This window comes from Ruditapes philippinarum, unplaced genomic scaffold (assembly GCF_026571515.1).
Source record: "Ruditapes philippinarum isolate M1 unplaced genomic scaffold, ASM2657151v2 ctg2696_1_1_1_1, whole genome shotgun sequence".
Classification (NCBI taxonomy): Eukaryota; Metazoa; Mollusca; class Bivalvia; order Venerida; family Veneridae; genus Ruditapes; species Ruditapes philippinarum.
Window position 1 is genome coordinate 104,041 of NW_026855017.1, and position 19,126 is coordinate 123,166.

Here is a 19,126-nt window from a genome sequence, read left to right on the forward strand (position 1 = left end):
TCAGTCCATAATCTTTTACGTTAAACGACATCTCCTCGTAAACTGCTAAGCCAATTTCATCCAAACTTCTCAGGAATGTTCCTTTGGTAGTCATCAAAGAATTTTATTTGTGGCAGAACTCTGGTTGCCATGGCAACTGAAAGAAAAAAATTAAAAAATCCTCTTTAGAAAAAAAGGAAAGAGCTAGAGCTTAAATATTTGGCATGAAACATCGTCTAGTCAGTGTCTACCAAGTTTGTTCAAATAAATGCCCTGGGGTCAAAATTGGCCCCGCCCCAGGGAGTCATTGTTTTTAGCTCGACTTTTCTATGAAAAGGGGAGCTATCCTACTCGCCCCGGCGTCGGCGTCGGCGTTGGCGTCACACCTTGGTTAAGTTTTTCGTACCACCCCACTTTATTTCAGAAGTATTACAAGTATGGCTTTGAAACTTACCATACTTGTTCACCATCATAACCTCCATCTACAGACAAGAGTACATAACTCTGTCAAGGTTTTTGACAGAATTATGGCCCTTTTTTGACTTAGAAAGTGTATTGAGCTTGGTTAGGTTTTTTGTACCACCTCACTTTATTTCAAAACCATTGGAGGTATTGCTTTGAAACTGACCATACTTGTTTACCATCACGACCTTCATCAACAGACAAGAGGACATAACTCTGTCAAGGTTTTTGACAGAATTATGCCCCTTTTTGACTTAGAAAATACATTGAATATGGGTAAAATCCACTTATTGCCTTAACCCTTTGAGATATTGCTTTGAAACTTTTAATGCTATTTCACATCATTACCCCCATCTGTACGCAAGAGAAGGTAACTCTGTCAAGGATTTGTTTTAAAAATTAAGGCCTTTTATCGACTTAGAATCTTGGTTAAGTTTTTAGTACCAGTCCACTTTTTGACTGAACTGTTTGAGATATTAATTTGAAAGTTGGAATACTTGTTTACAATCATGATTCCCAAACATGTCCAGGAGAAGGTAATTCTGTCAAAGATTTTATTTGAATTATGGCCCTTAACTGTCAATGTTTTGTATTATAGGCAAGCACTAAAAAAGTCGAGCGCGCTGTCTTACGGACAGCTCTTGTTCCTTATTTGTATATAATAAAAATCTTCTTTGAAAAAACCCAAATAGCTAGAGCATAGATATCAAGAATCTTAATGGTATCTACCAAGTTTGTTCAAATAAATGCCTTGGGCTCAAAATTGGCCCCTCCCCAGGGGGTCATTGTTTTACCCTTTATGTATATAGTAAAAACTTTAAAAAAAATCTTCTTTTAAAAAAAAGGTAAGAGCTAGAGCTAAGATATTTAGTATGAAACATCTTCTAATGGGTGTCTACCATTTTTGTTCAAATAAGGGCCCTGGGGACAAAATTGGCCTTGCCCCAGGGGTCATTGATTTTCTTCATATGTGTATAGCAAAAACTTAAAAATCTCTAGCTTAAGGTGTGCACCTGGATACTTTTGTGTGGATTTGTTTAATATTTGTAGAGTTATTGCCCTTGACTTAGTAAAAATTTGCAATATTCAACTTGTGTCACAAGAAGCTCAAAAAATATTTGACCTAGAGTCATGAAACTGTACAGGAATGTTGATCAGCATGTGAAGTTGTGCACCTGGATTTATTCTGTTTTGTCATAATTATTGCCCTTGACTTAGTGTAAGTTTGCAATTTTTAACTTGTGTGACACATAGCTTTTGACCAAGAATCATGAAACTTTACAGGAATGTAGCCCAGCATGTGAAATTGTGCACCTTGGGTTTCCCTTGTGAGTTTTTAGCTCACCTGTCACAAAGTGACAGGTTGAGCTTTTGTGATCTCTTTTCGTCCGTCCATCCGTCCGTCGGTCGTCCGTCCGTCGTCCGTCCGTAAACTTTTACTTTAAATGACATCTCCTCATAAACCACTGAGCCAATTTCATCCAAACTTCACAGGAATGTTCCTTTGGTGGTCACCTTTAAAAATTGTTCAAAGAATTTAATTCCATGCAGAACTCTGGTTGCCATGGCAACCGAAAGAAAAAACTTTAAATATCTTCTTTTAAAGAACCGTAAGAGCTAGAGCTTAGATATTTGGCATGAAACATCTTCTAGTGAATGTCTACCAAGTTTGTTCAAATAAAAGCACTGGGGTCAAAATTGGCCCCGCCCCAGGGGGTCATTGATTTTCCCTATATGCATATAGTAAAAACTTAAAAAATCTTCTTTTAAAGAACCCAAAGAGCTAGAGCTAAGATATTTAGCATGAAACATGTTCTAATGGGTGTCTACCAAGTATGTTCAAATAAAAGCCCTGGGGTCAAAACTGGCCCCGCCCCGGGTGTCATTGATTTTCCTTATATGTGTATAGCAAAAACTTAAAAATCTTCTTTGAAAAAACCCAAATAGCTAGAGTTTAGATATTAAGCATGAAACATCTTTAAGTAAATATCTACAAAGTTTGTTCAAATAAAAGCCCAGGGGTCAAAACTGGCCCTGCCCCAGGGGTGTCATTGTTTTTAACTATATGTGTATAGTAAAAACTTAAAAAATCTTCTTTTAAAAACCCAATGAGCTAGAACTTAGATGTTTAGCATGAAACATCTTCTTATGGGTGTCTACCAAGTCTGTTCAAATAAACAAATAAAAGCCCTTGGGTAAAAAATTGGCCCGGGGGGGGGGGGGGCTATATACAGGTGAGCGACCTCAGGGCCATTATGGCCCTCTTGTTTCTGTTTTGTCAGAGTTATTGCTCTTGACTTTTTTCATTTTATGTCTCACATACCGACTCTTAGTTCATATTCTTCAGCAACAAAGGGAAATGTGTTCTGCGAATTGCTATTAAAATATGATTTTCCAATTTCCTTTATACCGACCGCTGATTTAAAAACAGAAAATTATTATCGAGAATCCCTTGCAAAATCAAAATAAGATTCATTTTAATAGTTTTATTCTTTAAACATTATGTCTATGTTTCTTTACCAATCGGTACTGAAAAATGAGCCCGCATCACCGCTTACAGAACTCTCAAAAAAGACCCTAATAAGATCAATTTTTTTTAGTAACTCGACCATGAGTCGAGTTGATTTTTATGGACAGTTTTGGCAACCGGTTTTGGTCGACTTATGGCCGCAGATCTACGGTAGCTCAAAAAGTATTTACCTACATTGACAGAATGATGGCAGATTGGCAATTTTTCTGTTCATAACTGAGTGAATTGGTTAATATTTTCTGAAAAATTGTTATTGAAAGAATCTGAGCCAAGGGCATTTGTGTTCATCAAACACATCCTTGTTTTTCAAGTAATGAAATGTATAACAATTTTCATCTTTCAGATAAAAATAGAAATATCAAAGATGCAGAGGATCAGGTGCCACTTCAAGATACAAAAGTTAACTCAGGTTTGTAACACTTATATAAGTTCTTCTGTAACTTTATAACAGCTGAAAAAAATGAAATAAATTGGCAAAAATTATTACCATTATTACCTGATGTGCAGAACCCAACATCCAGGTTGCTACCCCTTATGTCTAGGTTATATGTTCTCCATAACTTTTTGGCTTCATGGACGGTTTTAGATAACTTGGCACAAATAATCACTATCATGAGACTATAATATGATGCTTAAAATATACATGGCACAACATCAAGTGATGGTCTGTTAAAGGTCAAGAAGTACACATTCATGTCTGCTGCAGAAGTGGATTTAGCTGTCCTTAAGACTGCCTTGTCAAATTTTGAAGGAAGATACTTAACCCATTACCAGATATATACGCCAGATGTGCCCCCTTCTGTTTGGGGGGTCTGAAAGGGGGATGAGTCCCCCTCATCGCCAAGTAAATTTTGGACTTGTGAGAGGCTAAAAATGACCCCAGGTCGATCATAAGGTAACGTGTAACCAATGCTGAAAAGCCTTTGACTCTATCTCAATCTATTGAGAAGTGGAAGCACTTTGAAATCAATTTTGATGGAAAAAAATCAACGCAAAATAGTGATTTTTGGCAATTTTGAGATGTCCCCTAGTTGCCATGGTAACAGGAAATTTAAGACTGAGCATGTTGTGTGCAAAGGCAATGGTCCAGTCAACATTTGTGCCAAGTTTGATTAGTATTGTAGCAGTTTTTATAGTTTTATAGCATCTTGAACTTGTAACGGGAGACTTTTCAATGAAAACAGCCATTTTTCACAAAATGCTCATGGGGTAATGGGTTAATGAAAAAAATAAATAAATCTACAAAACAACAATTTTTCTTCAAAATTTATGTTAGGCAATGTTCTAACATGGAAAAAGGCGATTTTGGGTAATTTCAGGTATTTTCATCATTTTCTGTTTACCCATTACCAGATATATACGCCTTTCTACGCCTTTTTCCCCCCCCCCCCCCCCTTTTTGCTACTCAAATGGTGAAAAAAATGCCTTATTTAGGCCCCCAAACACTTGTTTTTGTTTGAGAAATGTTGTTTAAAAATTGACCACTTTTTCGGCGCCGTCCCCCATCCAAAAGATACATCGGGGGGTTGCCAGAAGGGGGATGTGCCCCTTTCTGTTTGGGGGGTCTGAAAGGGAGCGGAGTCCCCCTCATCGCCAAGAAAATTTTGGACTTGTGAGAGGCTAAAAATGACCCCAGGTCGTTCATAAGGTAATGTGTAACCAATGCTGAAAAGCCTTTGAATCTATCTCAATCCATTGAGAAGTGGCAGCACTTTGAAATCAATTTTGATGGAAAAAATCAACCCAAAATAGTGATTTTTGGCAATTTTGAGATGTCCCCTAGTTGCCATGGTAACAGGAAATTTAAGACTGAGCATGTTGTTACAAAGGCAATGGTCCAATCAGCATTTATGCCAAGTTTGATTAGTATTGAAGCAGTTTTTATAGTTTTTTAGCAACTTGAACTTGTAACAGGAGACTTTTCAATGAAAACAGCCATTTTTCACAAAATGCTCATTGGGTAATGGGTTAAGGTGGTCCTTTAAGTTTGGTAGGGCTTTTGGGTCAGTTGTTTATTATATCTGATAAAGTTTTATTGTTGAATATCTTTTAACTTCATCACAAGTCATAGCAATGTCTTCCCGACTTATATTTTTCCCAATTGCAAAACACCATTACTGTCAAGTTGTATAGTTACACAACTGTGTTTTCAATATTTTGGCAATTTTTCATTCCAAAACTAAGTGAATAGGTAAGCCATTTTTAGCTCACCAGAACAGGAGGTACAGGGTGAGCTATTAGTATCAAAGGGGGATACTCCGGTGTCATGAGTTAACAATTGTCTTCTTCCCTGAATCTGCTGGGCAGATTTACCTCAAATTTGGTCTGTAGCATCCTTGTGACAGTCACACTTAAATTTGCTCATGTCATTTTAATTGGCCCCTTTTAGGGGTCAACAGAGCTAAAAATAAAAAATACCTTTTACAGAACTTATTGATGGATGATCACCAAACTTTGTCTGTAGCATTCTTGGGTAGTCTTTTATCAAGTTTTCTCATATTAATTTGACTGGCCCCTTTTATGGGTCTCTAGAGCTAAAAATAGAAAAACCTTTAGACATCTTCTTCTACAGAACTAATTGATTGATGATCACCAAACTTTGTCTGCAGCATTGTTAGAAAGTCTTTTATCCAATTTGCTCATATACATTTGATTGGCCCCTTTAAGGGGCTGCTAAAGCTAAAAATAGAAAAACCTTTAAACGTCTTCTTTTACAGAACTAATTGATGATCACCAAACTTTGTCTGCAGCATTCTTGGGGAGTCTTTAATCAAGTTTGTTCATATTAATTTGATCGGCCCCTTTTAGGGGCTGCTAAAGCTAAAAATAGAAATATATTTAAAAATCTCCTTTTACAGAACTAATTGATGGATGATCACTAAATTTTGTCTGTAGCATTTTTGGGTAGTCTTTCATCAAGTTTGCTCATATTAATTTGATTGGCCCCTTTTAGGGCCACTAAAGCTAGAAAAAGAAACAATGTTGAAGATCATTTCCTACTGAAATAATTGATGGATGACCACCAAACCTTGTCTGTAGCATTCTTAGGTAGTCTTTTATCAAGTTTGCTCATATTAATTTGAAAGGCCCCTTATAGGGGCCCGCTAAAGCAAAAAATAGAAATACCTTTAAATTTCTACTGCTATAGCTAGTGGATAGATGATCATCAAATTTTGTTTGTAGTCTTTTATCAAGTTTGTTCATATTAATTTGATTGGCCCCTTTTAGGGGCATCTAAAGCTAAAAATATAAAAACCTTTAAACATCATCTCCTATTGAAATAATTGATGGATAATCACCAAACTTTGTCTGTAGCATTCTTTGGTAGTCTTTGCTTATATTAATTTGATTGGCCCCATTTAAGCTAAAGCTTAAATGCCCTAGGTCATGGCATTTCTTCAAATTATAGTTTAAAGATATATTCTTTGCTCAAATTTAATATATGGAAATTATTGACAATAGATAATTTCCAACACTGACTCAGGGCCATGATGGCCCTCTTGTTTAAAAATTGTTACTGACAAAAATCTGAGTTAGGGGCACCTGTGTTTAACAAACATGTTCTTTTTTCTTCTGTAATTGATGATGTCATTTAAAAAAGGTTACCAAAAAATAAACTGTGACATTTTGATGAACTTTGTAACATAAGAGTTATCAGAATTTTTATGACAGGGGGCATGAAAGCATAATAATTATAGTTTCTAACCTTTTGAATTGTGATTCAAAATATATTTTAATTTTTTCTCATGGTATAAAGCGTATAACAACTTTCATCTTTCAGATATAAATAAAAATATTAAAGGTGCAGGGGAACAGGTGCCACTTCAAGATACAGAGGCTTGTGCAGAAGTTAACTCAGGTTTGTAACACTTATATAGGTTCTTCTGTAAAGAGATTCATTAAAGTCATGAAAGATTTCATTAATAGTGACACATTCCTGGATAAGCACAACTTGCTTAACATTAAATCAATTGTAATAGTTTAACTAGTATGAACTCACCTATAAAAAAATCTTGTCGCTTTGGTATAGTCTGATTTTATTGACCTGTCAATTATGAATACATTATAGCACTCATTTAAATATTCGATCCCACTTCGGTTGTGTCCGTTTATTTTACGAGAATTAATATGGAGTATTTAAATAACGTTCGGAAAACTCCCACTAACTTAATACAGGTTCTCGTAACATCCGCAATAGCGCAGTCGGTTAAGTGATTACCTAATGCGTGAGAGGTCCGAGGTGCGATCCCTTCTTTCGGCATTCTTTTTAGACTTATTCTTTCTTTATTATTAAGAAATTTTTAATAAAATAGTCAATCGCTTGCAAAATTGTCTACACGGATATGAAACACCTAAGAAACACTGAATTGTCACATTTTGTATTGTATTTTAGGTTACTGAAATTACATTTATTGATTTTAATCCGAATGAATTTTCAGAATTAATTCTATTATGACAAACAGTTATAATATAACAATGTTATATACAAAAGTATAGTATTTACAAAAAAGTTCAAAACATATTAAAAATGGAACAACCATAACTTCAAAAATGTTGAAAATAGTTATGAATAAGAAAAAAACCTGGACATACTCTGACACGATCTTACAACACGTTGGACATTCAGATAAAATATACCCGTAGTTCACCCTATTGCGCTATAACGGTCAGTGTAATTTAATCATCGAAACTAGATAAGTTTAATCACATAATACTGCGTACCTCTCACGGAATTCACCAAACATTTATCGAATATTAATATGTTTTGTGCATTGACTGTATAATCAGTATGGAATTGACAGGTTAATAAAATCATAAAATCAAACAATAACAGAAAGGGAAATCTATTTATGAAAAAAAATGAAATTTTTAATATTCTTTTATGTCTTTTATCAAGATGGTTTAAATAATCATGCAGGACGTGTAGGCTGACCTGGCTCTATACTACTTGCTGACCAACATAAAAATTTCATTTTATTTTCCCTAAAATTGATAATGGACTGTTCCATAAGAAAATTCAACGTTATAGTATCACTACTTGTCTCTTTGAAATCTATCTAAATTATAGTCTAAAAATGTTAACACTTGTTCTGCAGGTTAACTGCTGGCAGATTAGCACCAACCCAAGTTGGACATATTGTGGGCACATTTCCTTGGCTGTACAAATGGCCACCAGATCTAAAAATAGAAAGACTTTGTACAGCTTTCACTGGAGTGATCAGCACCCACCCATATTGAGCATATCACTGGCACATTCTGCTTTGTTGCTCGAAATGGCCACTTGAGCTTAAAATAGGAAAACCTTGACAGGCTTTCATAGATTCTGTTCCTTTGGGATTTAGATGAAACTTAAAAGGAGTGATCAATACCAATCCTAGCTTAGCATAATTATTGTCTGCACATCATTTCGCTTTGATGCACAAAAAGGCTACCAGAGGTAGAAAGCTTGTCCAGCTTTCAAAGGTTTTTTAACTGCTTTTGGGATTTAAAAAAAAAAAAAAGTTGTGAATGCTTTTGGGATTTACATGCCACTATTCCATCATAAGAGGACAATTATGGGGGAGATATATTCTAGTTTACATCTGAAGGACCCCACTTTCAGGTCAAAGCCACAGTTATAGGTCAAATATGTGAACCAGTAATTTTTATCAACTTTGTATCTCTTGAAATGACAGAGCAATATTTTTGTAATGACCCCCACCAAAGAAGTGGGGGTATATTGCTGTCGGTCCATAGACCAAATGGTTACCGCTCAATAACTAAAGAATGCTGTGGCCTCGGAACTTCAAACTTGGTATGATGATTGTTCATGACCAGTAAATGATCCCTATTGATTTTGGGTCAAAGTGTCAAAGGTCAAGGTCACAGTGACCGTGTAGGTAAAAACAGTTTCCGATCAATAACTAAAGAACAATTTGGCCTAGGAACTTCAAACTTGGTATGATGATTGTTCATGACCAGTAGATGATCCCTATTGATTTTAGAGTTAAGGGGTCAAAGATCAATGTCACATTGACCTTGTAGGTAAAATGGTTTCAACTCTATAGCTATAGAACGCTTAGGCCTAGGAACTTGTTACGATGATTGTTCATGACCAGTAGGTAACCCCTATTGATTTTTTGGTCACTAGGTCAAAAGGCAGTCATTATATCCTGATCACATGACTAATTGCTGCCAATAAGGGTCATACATGTTTTACAATCATATCTTGTTCATTGATAGAGAATATCCATATATCAAGCACACTGAGGTTGCACAAATTTAGATTGTTTTTCTGAAAAAAATTTTATACAAATAAAAACTCTTCCCAAATTAAAATATTATTTCAGCATTCTCAAACTTGCATTCACAGGTGTCTTGCTCTGACCTTGAAATGAAATGCTTTAACAATATTGAAACAATATTATCATTTTTTATATACATGTATGTATTTTTTTTGTTAGAGAAAAGACCTTTGAAACGAAGAAATGGAAAGACAGGTGAACTAAAGAAAACATATAATGACACACTTACTCCAACAATTTTGAATGCATTGAACTCTCAGGCAGAGAGTGTTGGATGCCTCATTTGTGAAGAGGGTATTGCTGGGACAGTATTCAAAGTTGGAACAAATCATGCTATGACAGCCTGTCATGTTGTTTATTTCATTATCAGAATAGGTAAAAACTTTTTGTCTTTATTTCATAGATGTCATTATAAATTTTTATGCCCCTGAAGGGTGGCATATTTAAATCGAACCATCTGTCCGTCTGTCTGTCCTACGACTAAGGTCAAGGTCACTCTAGGCGTTCAAACTTTGTCATTTTTATGCCCCTGAAGGGTGGCATATTAAAATCGAACGGTCTGTCTATCAGTCTGTCACTTAGTCTGTCAGTTCGTCCGGCTTTATACATATAGACAGTAGTGGTCGTGTCCACTCTGAAACTTCAGTATGCATGAAAGGATTTTTTTTTTCATTCATATATGAAATAACCATAGATGTATGGTGTGTTGCGAATAAGACTCGGGTTCCTACGACTAAGGTCAAGGTCACTGTGGGGGTTCAAACTTTGCCATTTTTTATGTTATATGTATATATAAGGTGGTGGTCGTGTCTGTCTGAAACTTAAGTATGCATGGAAGGATTGTAATTTTTCTTTCACATATGAAATATCCATAGATGTATGGTGTGTTGCAAATAAGACTCCGGTTTCTACCACTAAGGTCAAGGTCACTGTGCAGGTTCAAACTTTGTCATTTTTTATATTATATGAATATAGATGGTGGTTGTCGTGTCCGCTCTGAAACTTCAGTATGCATGGAAGGATTTTAATTTTCTTTTAAATATGAAATTACCATAATTATGGTGTGTCGCGAACAAGACTCGGGTTTCCACGAGTTAGGTCAAGGCTACTGTGGGGGTTCAAACTTTGTCATTTTTTATGTTATAAAAATATAAAAGGTAGTGGTTGTGTACGCTCTGAAACTTTGTATTCATGAAAGGATTGTAATTTTTCTTCTACATATGAATTTACCATATATGTATGGTGTGTCGCGAACAAGACTGGGGTTTCTACGACTAAGGTCAAGGTCACTGTGGGGGTTCAAACTTTGTCATTTTTTATGTTATATAAATAAAAAAGGTGGTGGTAATGTGGGCTATGAAATATCAGTATGCATGAAAGGATTTTAATTTTTCTTTCACATATGAATTAACCATAGATGTATGGTGTGTCGCAAACAAGACTCGGGTTTCTATGAATCAGGTAGAGGTCACTGTGGGGGTTCAAACTTTGTCATTTTTTTTGTTATTTAATTATAGAAGGTGGTGGTTATGTCCGCTCTGAAACTTCAGTATGCATGATAGGATTTTAATTTTTCTTTCATATATGAAATAATCATAGATGTATGGTGTGTGGCGAACAAGACTCGGGTTTCTACAAGGTCACTCTGGGCATTCAAACTTTGTCGTATATAGATTGTGGTGGTTGTGTCTGCTCAGAAACTTTAGTATGCATGAAAGGATTTTAATTTTTCTTTCACATATGAAATAACCATAGATGTATGGTGTGTCGGGAACAAGACCTGGGTTTCTTTGACTAAGGTTAAGGTCACTCTGGGGGTTCAAACTTTGTCATTTTAAATTTTTATATTATATAAATATAGAAGGTGGTGGTGATGTCCGCTCTGAAACTTGGGTATGCATAAAAGGATTTTTTATTTTTCACATATGAATTTACCATAGATGTATGGTGTGTGGCGAACTCGGGGTTTCTACTTTAAGGTCACTGCTGGGGTTTGAACATTGTCAATGTTTACCACCACACTTAACATGTAATAGGTGGTTTATAACTAGAATCTTTCGGGGGCATTTGTCACATTCTGTGACAGCTCTTGTTTTTAATAATTTCTATGCCCCCAAAAATGGGGGGGTCAGAGGTCAAGGTCACACTTGTATATCCAAAGTCAAGATAAGAATTTTTATGAAAATGCACTGAAGTTTATAAACATGTTGGACATAATGACGATGTGTAGTGTGCATGAATCAGGTCACTAAAATGGAGCATTATCTGAGTGAGCTATTAGTGTAAATAGGATCCTCTGATGCCATGCACTAACAATTGTCAAAATACTTGTCAAATTTAATTCAAATTTGTCGTTTAGCATCTTTGTGTGGCTGTGTGCACATTACAGAAGTGTGCACATTTAACAGATATTGGCCTGTTTAAGTGACTACACCACAAAAAATAGATCTCAAAGACTATAAACATTCCATGAATCTATTGTGGATTGTCATAGTAAGTGGTATGTAGTATCTGTATCAGAATTACTCAAGTGATATGATTTTTAGCTGTTCAAGCTATTAAGATGGCTAGGTTGTTGCCTTAGTTATCATTGTGAAATTTTTTTTATTGTAGCCCATAACTCAAATACTGTTAAATGTATCAACACAAACATGGACTTCCTTATAAGTATGACAAGGCGCAATTGTAAGATCAGGGTCAATATTGTGAAAGCTATAATTTTGGTGTTATGCCCTTTTTCAAAGAAAAAATGTGGAGCAATTATCATGACTATCTCTTCAGCATTGGGGTGACTGCATCAGTTTTGGTTAAGGTCCATTTTCTCAGAAACTAGAAAAGTTATTCACTACAAACTTGGTATAAACTGGATTTCCATGATTATTTATGTCTCCCAAAACTTTTTGGAGACATATTGCTTTTGCCCTGGCCGTCTGTCTGTCCGTCAGAACAAACATTTTGATACTTATGTGGCTAGTGAAAAAAAAAACTTTATACACCCAAAAGAAGTTTGGCATATATTGTTATGCACCTTGTTTTCCGTCTATCGGTACAAACATATAAATACTTAAGTGGCTATGGGAACAATAGGTAATAGTTAATTTCCTTTGATTCTATTCATTCATTGAGCTCGTAAGTGGCTATTTATTCTCTTATGTGGTTTAAAGAACAGTAGAGAGAACAAAAGAGTAGCAACCTAAGTACCAAACTTTGATCATGTCCGTCCGTCCATCCATACAAACCCAGAGGTACTTGTGTGACTTGGAGTACAGTGGGTAACAGTAAATTCTCTTTGATCCTATTCATTACGTTTTTACTTGTGTGTCTTTTTTTAAGCTTTGTGTGACTAAAAATGGCCAAAAAGATCAAAAGAAAAGTCACATAAGTACCATTTCTCAAGTACGGGCTATTTAAGAGAAGTAGAAGGCCATGTAACTGTAAACAGAACAAAAGAGAACAATAAAGTTCATTCCATAACAATAGAATAAGGGGCCATGGCCCTCTATTAAACAAAGGAAAATAACAAAGAAATGGCCCCTTAGTCTATTTAAATGGCATGTCCGTCCTTTTTCTTGTCCTGTCTGTATGTTTTAAGCCGTTGGAAGGAAATTGAAACAACTCGGCAGAAAATTTCAATGTAAACCGGAAGGAGACGATGTGCAGAGAGCAGGTTTGACCTTTCTAAAGTCAAGGTCACACTTAGTCATTTTGTTTCAATATCAAAATGTGTGTCCACTCTGTACATTTTGAACCAATAGAAAGAAATTAAAACTTTTTGGCAGAAATTTAACTAATTTTAAGGCGGTATGTAGAACACAAGTTTCCACTTTCTAAGATCATAATTGGCCCCTCCCCAGGGATTTATTGATTTATATTGACTTATATAGGAGTTTTCATGTCCGGTCTGTATCTTTTGAACTGGTGGAAGGAAATTGAAACTACTTTGCAGGAATGTTAACCATAATGAGACGATGTGAAGAGCACAGGTTTGACTCTCCTCAGGTCAAGGTCACACCTAGTCATTTTGTATCAATATCAAAAATTTTTTTTCTTTTGTCCGGACTATAACTTGAAGACTAATGGTTGGAATTTAATATAACTTCATACAATGGTCAAACACATTGAGAGGAAGTGCAGTGCATAAGAACCATAACTATCATGACTCATTATAGAGTTCTTGCCCTTTGTTACTTTTCCATGGCTTTCTTTTGTCCGGACCATAACTTGAAAACTACTGGTTGGAATTCAAAACAACTTCATACAATGGTCAAGCACACTAAGTGGAAGTGCAGAACACAAGAACCATAACTCTATCTAAAATAATTACAGAGTTATTGCCCTTTGTTACTTTTTCATTGCTTATTTTTGTCCAGAGCATAACTGGAAGACTAATGGTTGGAATTCATTACAACTTATTACAATGATCAAGCACATTGAGAGAAAGTGCAGTGCACAACAACCATAACTCCATCTTGACTAATTACAGAGTTATTGCCCTTTGTTACTTTTCCTTGTCCGGAGCATAACTTGAAAACTACTAGTTGGAATTCAACACAACTTCATACAATCATTAAGCACATTAAGAGGAAGCGCAGTGCACAAGAACCATAACTCTGTTAAGAGTAATTATTGAGTTACTGCCCTTTGTTTCTTTTCCATTGCTTTTTTCTTGTCCAGAGCATAACTTGAAAAGTACTATTTGGAATTCAATGCAATTCCATACAATGGTCACGTATATTGAGAGGAAGCGCAGTTCACAGAAACCATAACACTTTCTTGACTCATTTAAGGGCAGTGAGATGAAGTGCAGTGCAGAAGAAGCATAACTCTATTTTGACTCATTACAGTTATTGCCCTTTGTTACTTTTTTGTCCAGTGCATAACTTGAAAACTAGTAGTTGGAATTCAATACAACTTCATACAATGGTCAAGCGAAATGAGAGGAAGTGTACAATAACCATAACTCCATCTTCAGTATTTGTAGCCTTATTGCCTTTTGTTCCTTTACCTTGTCCGGTGCATAACTTAAAACTAATGTTTAGAGAATTCAATGCAACTTCATACAATGGTAAAGCACAATGAGAGGAAGTGCAGTGCTCAAGAAGCGTAACTCTTTCTGGATTATTACAAAAATAATTCAATAAAACTTCATCAATGGTCAACCATATTGTAAGGAAATTTAACATACAAGAACCACAACTATCTTTAATTGCCCACAACCATAACTCTATTTCAATTCTTTAACAAGGTATTCTGTTACCTGTAACTTCCTCATTTCTGAAGACGTCTTGTGGGGGTATTAATCACATTTAGTGATAGAACTAGTTTTTATCAAATTTTATATTTTTAGAATTTTTTTTTTTCTGTTTAGATTATAATAATTAAGGAGATATGTTTATATGATTTTGAAATAACTTAACAAATTAAGTTTTGGGGAAAAAATTGTGGAAAATGTTGTATTAGAGGCTCCATATAAATGGATATCCTCTCTGTTTAAAAACTATTTTTGATTACTTTAAATTTTATTTTCTTAAAACAAATTTGCATTCAGGCATTTATAGTACTCTTTGTACTTTGCAGTACTCTTGTTTATATACAGCTATGACATTTTGACCAAGTGCACAATTTCAGGTTTAGAACTGAAATTTGATATCAAATGAGCTAGATATTGACCTAATGGCCTTTCTTATTTTTGATGTACAGCTATGACATTAAGAAAATGTTTATAGGATAATTAAAAAATATATTTTGCATGAAGTATGGTCTTAGTGACCAACATGGTTCAAATTCTTGTAATAAACACAAATCAGTCTGTCCTTGTTCAAATTATAGCTTTGGGTTCAAAAATGACCCTGTCCTAAGAGATTTTTGGTTTTCTAAAAATTATAGTTGAATAATGAAAGGACACAAATCATATCGGAATGTCTTTTATACATGTGTACATGTTATGCAATTTTTCTAAGCTGGGAGTTAATGTAAAAGTCACAACCTCTAGCAAGAGAAATGTTTGCTTTGCAGGGGCATTTATGAAATAATTTGAGCATTATGATTCACACCCATATATATAATGATGATTTTAAATCGAAACATGTTTTTTATGTTTGCAGAAATAGGTAATGCTTAATTGGAAACTGTATTTCAAGTTTCATACAGCTATGCGATACAGTAAATACATGTACCTAAATTTTTGTCAAGAATGAATACTTTTATTTTGAATCAGTTATTGCACTATGGCCTTTGTGTCTGAACATTAGACACATCTGCACATTGTCATTCATTTGACACACTGAAATATGACCTTGACCTCCAAATATACTAGACTGAACTGCATTATGGCAAAGTTCAATTGTATAGAAACAAATACAACATCTTCTGTTCCTACACTACTATTATGATTGTGGTGGCATTTTCACAAATGCAATCTTGTTCATACTTAATTTTTGTTGGGAGAATAGTTTTTGAGGCAATATTTTGTATCAACATGAAACTTCATAAAATCCTTTGATCATAATATCTGATTGACATTTTCATCAGGACAGTGGCAGTCCTTGTTATTTTTTAGCTCACCTGTCACAAAATGACATCATGAGCTTTTGTGATCGCTTTTCGTCCGGCGTCCTTCCGTGAACTTTTCCTTTAAACGACATCTCCTCATAAACAGATACGACAATTTCATCCAAACTTCACAGGAATGTTCCTTTTGTAGTCACCTTTGAAAATTGTTCAAAGAATATAATTCCAAGCAGAACTCTGGTTGCCATGGCAACCAAAAGAAAAAACTTAAAATATCTTCTTGTAGAAAACTGAAAAAGCTAGAGCTTAAATATTTGGCATAAAACATCAACTAGTCAGTGTCTACCAAGTTTATTCAAATAAATGTCCTTCGGTCAAAATTGGCCCCGTCCCGGGGTATGGAATGATATTGAGGTAAAAATTACACAATGCCTGCTTGCACTTTCATCACGCTTGTTGACAATTACACACTGCCTGCTTACTGTTACAATTTACTCATTGACACTGCTATTGTGCTTATTGGTACAGTCATTATGCATAATGCTTGCACTTTAAATTCACGCTTGTTGAACAATGATACCATGCTTGCCTGGAAGTTACAACTTTGTTTGGTGTTTATATATTAGTCCCTGATGTCTATATGGCTGAATGACAGTGCAAATGTAGCGTTAATGATTATTTCAGACATGCGGGACTGTATATAAGCTTAATATTTCAAACATTGCACAGTTATAATGCTCCTAGAACAAAACATACGATGTGACCACACACAATGAAAGATGCAAATCAGCCACTAAGCAAGTTGAAAGTAAGCATAATGTGAACTGCAAATTTGCACATCACATTTTGATACCAGGGGGCGCACGTTCGTAGTTTTCGCGGAATATGCCGGACTTTAATTAGCTGTTGCCATCAGTTGTGTCCCTTTGTTTCAATTACACCATTAATTAGATAGAAAGGCCGGGATCCGGGATCGTATTTAACATAATTATATTAATCCCGGGATTTGACCACCTACTCTCGGTGTATTATTATTATTATTATTATTATTATCATTTGAATGTTTTTGTAGAGATTTCTAAATAAGTTTGATTTGTAGTACATGTAGTTATAAAAAATCTTTAAAAATAACGTATTTTTTTCACAGACAAAAGAGTTGTGAATCAATTCAGCCAGTAAAGCCGGGATCGTATAAAAAAATATAGGAAGTCCCGGAAATTGACCAGTTTTTTTTCAGATAAATATGATAAAAAAGATCAAACAAGGAAAGGTGACCACTCAAAGAACGCAACCCGCACTACGACCTAGCAACAAGAACCGAAGTTGGGCAAGGAGCCCAGGGCACGGACCAGTTAAATCACTAAAATGATACATAATTTGTAACATTTCGCCCAGGGAACGGACAGGTTAAATCACTAAAATGATACATAATTTGTAACAGATAAGGAATTCAAAGAAAACAAAATAAATAATAGAACAACATGCCCAACAACAGTCGAAAGGGCACATGGGAAGGGACAGCAGAACAGGGGGACGGGGGGGGGGTACTCAAAGAAATAAAAACTAGGGGCAAAAGCCAGGATCGTACTTACACATATTTGGGATCCCGGAAATTGACGCAGTCCTAGAGAAGATATTTTTTTCAGATAATGCCGGGACGGTATTTTAACATATAGGGATCCCGGATAATTGACCAGTTCAAGAATAAAGTTTTCAGAAAAGCCGGGATCTATAAAACATATAGGGATCCCGGAATTGACCAAGTTTCAAAGAATATAGTTTTCAAAGAAAAGCTGGGATCCGTATTAAACAACCAGTCTGCGCATTCCGGCAGTCTGATCCAGGATCCATGCTGTATCGCTTACAAACCCTATAGCAAAGTAGAGAAACTGATACGCCAACGGCAATGGATGCCTAATTCAGAGACTGGGCGGAATGCGAAAGGCTGGTCCTGGATCCATGCTGGTCGCAAAGGCATTACGTTGGTTTTGTCCGCTGAAACGCGGCTCAAATATAGTATATTTAGTTTTCCCTCTATATCTAATACGATCCCGGATCCGGGGGATTTCCCCCCAACCTTAATTTCGTGGAATTTCAAACCGCAAAGTCCTCCATTTCTAAGAAAAACAATTTAATTTAAGCAAACGAGATGTTAAGAAGGGCGACGCTAAAATTAAATCTGGCCCCTAAATCAAATCAAATTACTTAAATAGATGTACCATCATCATTACTGACTAATTCCAGTTGGCATAAAACTTACAGTAAAAAATTTTGAAAGCAATGAGTCAATGTTAAATTGTTATGGCATATAATTTGGACGATATGGCATGCATAAGACAATTAAGTCAATGCTAAGGGGTAAAAGAAGTGACCGAACAGTCCTATTTGAAATCTTTTTGCTAAATAAAAGTTACGACAAAAGGCAAATTGAAAAGTAAGGGGAAGTAAACTATTGATAGATCTTTCTATACCTTATTCGGATATTCACGATAGATCTTTCCGGGAAAAAATTATTCAAATTACTGAAAAACACACTAGAACATAGCGCCGCCCTGTTATCAAATGTGACTCATAATTTTTGAAATGACATTATGCTTAGTTATATTTTGCCTAGTGCCTAATAACATTTTTCCATACTGGTTGATTCACTTCGTGTATTTGTTCTTGGATGCATTACAAATTAACCAAGATAACCATTGCACAGCAGCGCTAGATTGTACTGTCATTCACTCAAATGAAAATATGAAAAAGGCATCAGAGACTAAACACCAAACAAGTTGTAACTTCCATCAAGCATGATATCATGTCAACAAGCATGATTGAAAGTGCAAGCAATGCATAATGACATGTAATTAATAAGCACAATAGAAGTGTCGATGAAGTAAGTTGTAACAGTAAGCAGGCAGTGTGTAATGTGTCAACAAGCGTGATGAAAGTACAAGCATGCATAGTGACTGTACCAATAAGCACAATAGCAGTGTCAATAAGTAAATTGTAACAGTAAGCAGGCATTGTGTAATTTTTACCTCAATATCATTCCATACCGGGGGGTCATTGATTTTCCTTATTTGTATATAGTAAAAACTTAAAAAATCTTCTTTTAAAAAGCCCAAAAAGCTAGAGCTTAGATATTAAGCATGAAATATCTTCTAGTGGGTGTCTACTAAGTTTGTTCATATAAAAGCCCTGGGGTCAAAATTTGCCCTGCCCCAGGGGGTCATTGTTTGTTCCTGTATGTATATAGTAAAAACTTAAAAAAAACTTCTCTTAAAAAACCCTAATAGCTAGAGCTAAGATATTTAGCATGAAACATCTTCAAATAGGTGTCTACCAGTGTTGTTCAAATAAGGGCCCTGGGGTT

At 35.3% G+C, this 19,126-nt stretch overlaps 1 protein-coding gene across 1 annotated transcript in view; it reads left to right on the forward strand.

Annotated features, from left to right (window-relative positions):
- The window catches only part of LOC132741850 (uncharacterized), a 61,559-nt gene that overhangs the window by 41,473 nt on the left and 960 nt on the right, over window positions 1-19,126 (forward strand). Inside the window, exons 9-11 of the mRNA XM_060730111.1 lie at window positions 3,315-3,380; window positions 6,753-6,830; window positions 9,415-9,630. Coding sequence (XP_060586094.1) covers window positions 3,315-3,380; window positions 6,753-6,830; window positions 9,415-9,630 — 360 coding nt within the window. The remainder of the gene's footprint in view (window positions 1-3,314; window positions 3,381-6,752; window positions 6,831-9,414; window positions 9,631-19,126) is intronic.